This window comes from Bremia lactucae, linkage group LG2, assembly GCF_004359215.1.
Source record: "Bremia lactucae strain SF5 linkage group LG2, whole genome shotgun sequence".
Classification (NCBI taxonomy): domain Eukaryota; phylum Oomycota; class Peronosporomycetes; order Peronosporales; family Peronosporaceae; genus Bremia; species Bremia lactucae.
This window is the reverse complement of record NC_090611.1, coordinates 2084944-2090822: the sequence shown is the minus strand read 5'-3', so window position 1 is coordinate 2090822 and position 5879 is coordinate 2084944. Positions and strand designations below refer to the sequence as shown.

Genomic DNA, 5879 nt, shown 5'->3' with positions numbered 1-5879 from the left:
TTTCTCATTTAACGACTATCTCGTCACCTATTCCTGAATTAATCCGTTCGGCTTACGCCAAGGATGAACAGTGTGTAGCTCTGCTACGAGCCTTAAAGAACTCGGATTCGGGTATTAAATTACCGGCACGTTTGCGTGCAAGGTTACATCGATTTTCTATCGATAACAACCTGTTGCTTTATTGCACAGACATCGCGGACCCTCCGCGTGTCGTTGTTCCTCATGATGAGGATTTGAAGTACCGGATCCTCTATGAGGCACACGATACTGTCCTTGGTGGTCATCTCGGAAAAGAAAAGACCTACGGCTCTGTAAGCCAGAGTTATTGGTGGCCCAAACTTTATAAATGGGTCAGCACATATGTTCGCACATGCGAAACGTGCCAACGGGTTAAACCCTCAGCACATGTTGCTGCGCCACTGGCGAGTCTTTCCGTCCCCATAGGATGCTGGGAGTCCATTAGTATGGATTTTGTTTTTGAGCTACCGAAAGATTCAGCCGGTAACTCCGGTATAGTGGTCTTTGTTGACCGTTTGAGCAAAAGGGCTCACCTAGCAGCCGTGCCGGATTCCATCGATGGAGAGGGTACAGCTAAGTTGTTTATCGATCGCGTGTTTCGACAACATGGTTTGCCAGTGGCAATTGTCTCTGATCGGGATCCCCGTTTCACGGGTAAATTCTGGAAATCAATTTTCCGACTGCTTGGCACCAGATTGGATATGTCAACTGCGGACCATCCGCAGACCGATGGTCAAACTGAACGTGTCAATCGCGTCATTGAAGACGTTTTACGCAGCGTGTGTGCTCAGAAACCAAAGCGCTGGAGCTCAATGCTCCCAGTAGTGGAGTTTGCGTTAAATAACGCTGTTCATGCCTCTACAGGCTATACTCCGTTTTATATAAACGGTTTTACCCACCCACGCGTTCCACTAACGATACCACTGCGTGGTTCAGGGCTTGGTCGGGGAGAATTGGCCGATAGGCTTGCTGATATCAACTGTTACCGTTCGGAAACAAGTAAGCAAGTTTCTCGCGACGCGATTTGATGTCTTAAGACATGTAAGGGATACGAGGGCTGATAGCCAAGACAAACAAAAAGAACAAGCGGATGCCAAAGGCAGAAGCTGTATTAATTCTTATATGGTCGGATACCGAGTTTTACTAAACGCTAAAAACCTACCTACCAACTTGGTTTCCGCGGTCTTCAAGACCAAATTGCGCCGGGGCTTTATTGGACCATTTACAGTCGTGGCCAAGTAGGGCCTAGCTTATACGTTAAACCTTCCCAGCAAGCTGCGTACACACCCAGTGTTTTACGTTGGCTTGCTTAAGCCATATCGGACCCTTCCCACGTGGACTTGAAGGCGCTTGCGCCGAGACAGGCGGTCGTGCCGCAGATTGCTGCATCCTCACCAGGATGTCCAGCTGGCCCTCTAAACGAGGCTGCTGACGCTCCAGCGTCGAAGGACGGTCCCGAACCGCCTCAAAAGAGCTATCAACCCGAGCAAGGACCTCACGAAGAAGTTGCACCTCGTGCCGTAGAGCATCAAATGGTTCCGCCAAAATTTTGGCCCCCTCCTGCGCTGCTTGATGCGCGGGGGAATCTTCAATTTCATGTGAAAAAACTTTTAAAGCGACGTCGTCGTGAGGGTCAATACCAGTATCTGGTGAAGTGGCTAGGGTACCCCTTTGTCTGAAAACTCTTGGGAGTTCGAGGTACCTCTTCGGCAAGATTGCCCGTACGCCGTTGACGTTTTTGAGCGCCAAGCTCGGGGGTCAACTCGCGTCAAACGACGCTTCCCACCACTAAACGTTGGGAGGATCTAAATCGTCAGTGCGGCTTCGATCCTTGGTTGTACGGTCAACCGAAGCACTGAAATATTGGCAAGGCCTTTCTACGTTTTGTGGCATAAATGCCGAACGTAACTGGCCTTAAGCTTAGCAAAGTCGAAGCGAAGCTTCCGTTCCAAACGAACATCACCTCTATCCGCAGACTCTCCGATATTCCAGATATTACGGAGTTTGCGGGCCCATTTCTCCAATGAGACTTCGTTTTCAGCTCCTGTTTCGTTTGGAAACAAAACGATTGGAATTTCCTTCATGGAGGTCACCGAAGCCCCACGGGCTTGATCACGTAAACGCGTCAGATTCTGGCTTCGCGTCATTACCTTCGGCGAAAGGTATTGCTCATGAAGAGCGTCGCGAGCAGCGATCTCCTCCGGCGTCCTCGCCGGAGGAGTCATCAGAGATCCAGATGGCCAAGCTATGACCCGCTATCTCTTTGAGACAGCTCGTCCGCACTAAGCATAGTTAATCTATATTCAGTATGAGCCTTAGCTTTCGCTATTTCGGCAGCCCGATGACGAGCTCTTTCCTCTATGAGGACTATCTGCTCTTGCTCTTCATCGAGCGACCGTAATTATGTTGGACTCAGGGTCCCGTGTCCTGCTCAATGCAGTTAAGACATCAGCGGCACTACCTTCTGGGAAAGGATTCGGGCTTGCCGACGTTCGTCCGGAGGAGAAGGCGTGAGCGAACGCCGCTCTTTTTCCTCCTCCTCTGATTGAGAGCGACTTTCAAAGTCCACCATTCTCTCATCGTCGAGGACGGTGCTCAGAGTCTGTGACTCACGCTTGATTGTCATTAGACAAAGGAATGGAAAACACAAACAAACGGTTAGCTGTTTAGGTTCCAACCTCAAAGAGGAAATGAAGCGAAAGTTGTCACTCGGTGTCAACAGTCTGATGGGGGAGGGTGTAATGGGGCACTCATCGGTTGGAAAACCGTTGTTGTGGTACATTTACTTTATGGGTAAAATACCCTTTTATCTAATTTTAAAATAGTTAGCTACTTAAATCCCATTTATTGCGGGTAATAAATGTGGTCGCCGCCAGATATAAATCTGGCGGCCAAAACCTATTTAAATTAGCTAGGGTAAGGTTTTTAGATTTAAATATTAAATAAAGTTCAGTTCCCCTTTTGATCTTAAAGCGTTAAGTGCCTTCCTAAGACTTGCGCATTGATCTGTAAGAGATAGAAGCCTTTCTAAGGTATATTCTCTTGGGCACTAGTTGCCACTTGGTTCTACGAACCCCTGAATCCCTTGAACTTGGATTCCTCAAGCTTTGATAGCTTATACGACTCCCTGAGTTGTTAAACCCATTAGTTCAATAGAACTAAGTGACTCATTGAGTCTGCAAGTCTTCCTATGACTTTAGGAGCGAGGTAGCTCCGCTACATTATACCCATGTAACGGGACACCCGTTTCAATCACTATGTGATGTTACGACGTGACGTCCGGCAGTCCTTGTCCTACACGTTTGTATTTGAACCTCAACGTCCTGATTACCTGTCGAAACCGATATCCGCTAACAAATCACTTAGGCACTGGGGCGATATTTGATTTTTGTGCTTAACTTGAGCTCATGAAAGAGTTTTTTTCAGTTCGGGATATGCCCTTTATTTTAGCCAAGTTTGATTTTCTGGCTTTAATTTAAAAAAAATACTTCTTTTAATGTAAAAATGACGACAAATAGAAAGCAGAAGTGACGTCAAATCGAATGAAGTCGATCTACCAGCCAAATAGGCCAGTCAGCTCTGATGGTTATATTCGCCGGGGAGCTCGATGGGATGTGCGCGTCGCGATCCTCATAATATTTCCCGTGGGGTGTCTAATCATTGTACTCTACGAATTCCTCTACCTTCCGGAATACGCCACTCGCGGTTCAGCGGTGAGCACTCCTGTCAATGATCACAATGTCCGTATGCGTGTAGCCAGTGTGAATCGAATGCTTTGACGGCTTTTCCACAGTCATTGATGTTGCAGTCTCTCGACAACGGACGCAGAACTATGATATTAATTGCCAACTACCGTGACTCGACAAGGTTTGCAATTGTGCTTTTCTGTCAGTTCTGCCAATGGCGCCACGGCTAAAGCTAGCTGCTTATTGCCTCACGTTTCTGGTGATAGGTGCTCAGAGACTCTTCGCTCAATATTTTTAAATGCTGTGGCGCCCAACAACTTAAAAATAAGCATCCACGATCAAATTTACCCCGCAGAGAACGAGCGCTCTTGTGTTGATGTTTTCTGCGAGCTTGTAGGCGAAAAAGATTGCCACCGCGCGCAGATCGTCTCATCTCAGATTGATGCCGCTAATGCGACGGTAGGAAGATCATACGTAGGCTGCTAATTGTTGCGTGGCGCTGTTGATGACAATCGTGGTGCTTTGTAACATAGGGACCAACAGCTGCGCGATACGAGACAGAGAAAGCCATCATGGACGAGGATTTTTGCATGACCATCGATTCGCACCTTATGTTCGTTCCTAACTGGGACGAAAAAATAATTGCACAATGGGATTCCTTGGGAAATCCTAACGCCATTATCACTGTGTATCCGAAGGACATGCATCTCATGTCGATATATGACGTAGACGAATTCTTACACCTGATGTGCGTGTCTCGCATTGAGACGAATGAAACGGATTCTATGGTGCAGTATGACGGCCCCAAGTTGATTAAAAAGAAGAATACGCCAAAGCCTCGGCTTATGTCGCAACTTGCTGAAGGATTTAATTTTGGAGAATGCAAACAGTTGAAGGAGGTGCGAAGCGACCCATACACACCGTTTCTTTTCCATGGCGAGGAGTATTCGCGCGCTGCACGGCTTTGGACTGCCGGCTATGACTTTTACGTGCCCTCGGATGACATCGCTTATCACTGGTACGAGAAACGAAAAGTAGTGTGGGAGCGCGACTGGAAGGAACGCTACGTAATACAGCAGATTTCTAGGCGGCGCATCCGCCATATTCTTGGCCTTTCCGTATCTAAAGAAGACTTTGATCGCACGAACTTGGCGATGTTTACGCTCGGCACAAAGCGGACTTTTGAGCAGTGGAAGAATTTTTCGGGTATTGACCCGTCGGCAGAATTTATCGCTCATAATGCGTCGCAATTTGACAACTGCCGCGAACTTCAGTATGTATCTTATTAACTAAGCTGGTCGTAGGAACTGATACAGCTTCAGAACATTTTGGATTGCACACGGCGATACAATTAGCCATTCAGATCAATGCATTTTGATGACTTGATGATAAGTAAGTCCATTAATGTAATGGCACACTTCGGTCGGTGAACCGTTGTTGTGGTACATTTACTTTATGAGTAAAACTCCCTTTTGTTCCATTTGAAATAGTTAATCACTAAAATCCCATTCATTATGGGGAACATATGTGGCAGCCGCCAGATCTTAAAGGTTGTTAATTAATTTATTATCTAAAAGGTAGAGAATATTTGGAGAATATTACTTTATATGGTAATATTCTAAAAGCTTATCCATTGGTAGATATAGACATTTTATCTACTTTCTCCGCGGTCCAGTCAGCCCTGGACGCGCACAAAGAGAAAGACAGATAAGACTTAATACATGTTTTGTGTTAGTTTATAATTAAGTTAGTAGAAAAAAGATAGAAACAGAAGAACTTATTTATATTAAATACAGTTTTCTTTTAACCCTCCTTAAAGCATTTTCTCTAAAAGAGAGTCTTCCTCTACACGTACTAGTGTACGTGAAGTGACGTGAGGCTCCACTCGCACTGAGGCAGTGCGAAGTGGAATTGTACTGAAGCAGTACGAGTCAGTAGTGCCCCGGTACACCTGGTAGCACTTGTAGTCCGTCCAAGGACCACAGTCCCATCATCTAACATGGACATGCATCACGATTCGAGTGGTAGCTAGTCCTTTCTAAGTGACATAGAAAGGAGTGCGGTCAGACGAATGAGTTCGACCGTAGGGAACGATGCCATCTTGGCCATGCTGTCCGGTTTGGACAGTGTTGCCCTCCATTCAGCCATCGCCAAGTTCATGCATCATGAACTTGA

The 5879-nt window shown here is 46.5% G+C and overlaps 1 protein-coding gene across 1 annotated transcript; it reads left to right on the top strand.

Annotated features, from left to right (window-relative positions):
* Positions 1–3579: 3579 nt before the first annotated feature.
* CCR75_003673 (uncharacterized protein) lies at positions 3580–5190 on the top strand. The gene is made up of 4 exons (XM_067961767.1): positions 3580–3758; positions 3812–3885; positions 3911–4163; positions 4238–5190. The coding sequence occupies exons 2-4, from the start codon at positions 3818–3820 to the stop codon at positions 4991–4993; spliced, it is 1077 nt and encodes a 358-aa protein (XP_067822055.1). The 5' UTR covers positions 3580–3758; positions 3812–3817; the 3' UTR covers positions 4994–5190.
* Positions 5191–5879: the final 689 nt, after the last annotated feature.

Excerpts from the sequence above, each read along its gene's own strand:
- CCR75_003673 (XM_067961767.1), top strand. The coding sequence starts at position 3,818 with ATGTTGCAGTCTCTCGACAACGGACGCAGAACTATGATATTAATTGCC. Across the intron at positions 3,886-3,910 it reads AACTACCGTGACTCGACAAG|TTCTGCCAATGGCGCCACGG; the intron begins GTTTGCAATTGT and ends CTTTTCTGTCAG. Across the intron at positions 4,164-4,237 it reads TTGATGCCGCTAATGCGACG|GGACCAACAGCTGCGCGATA; the intron begins GTAGGAAGATCA and ends TTTGTAACATAG.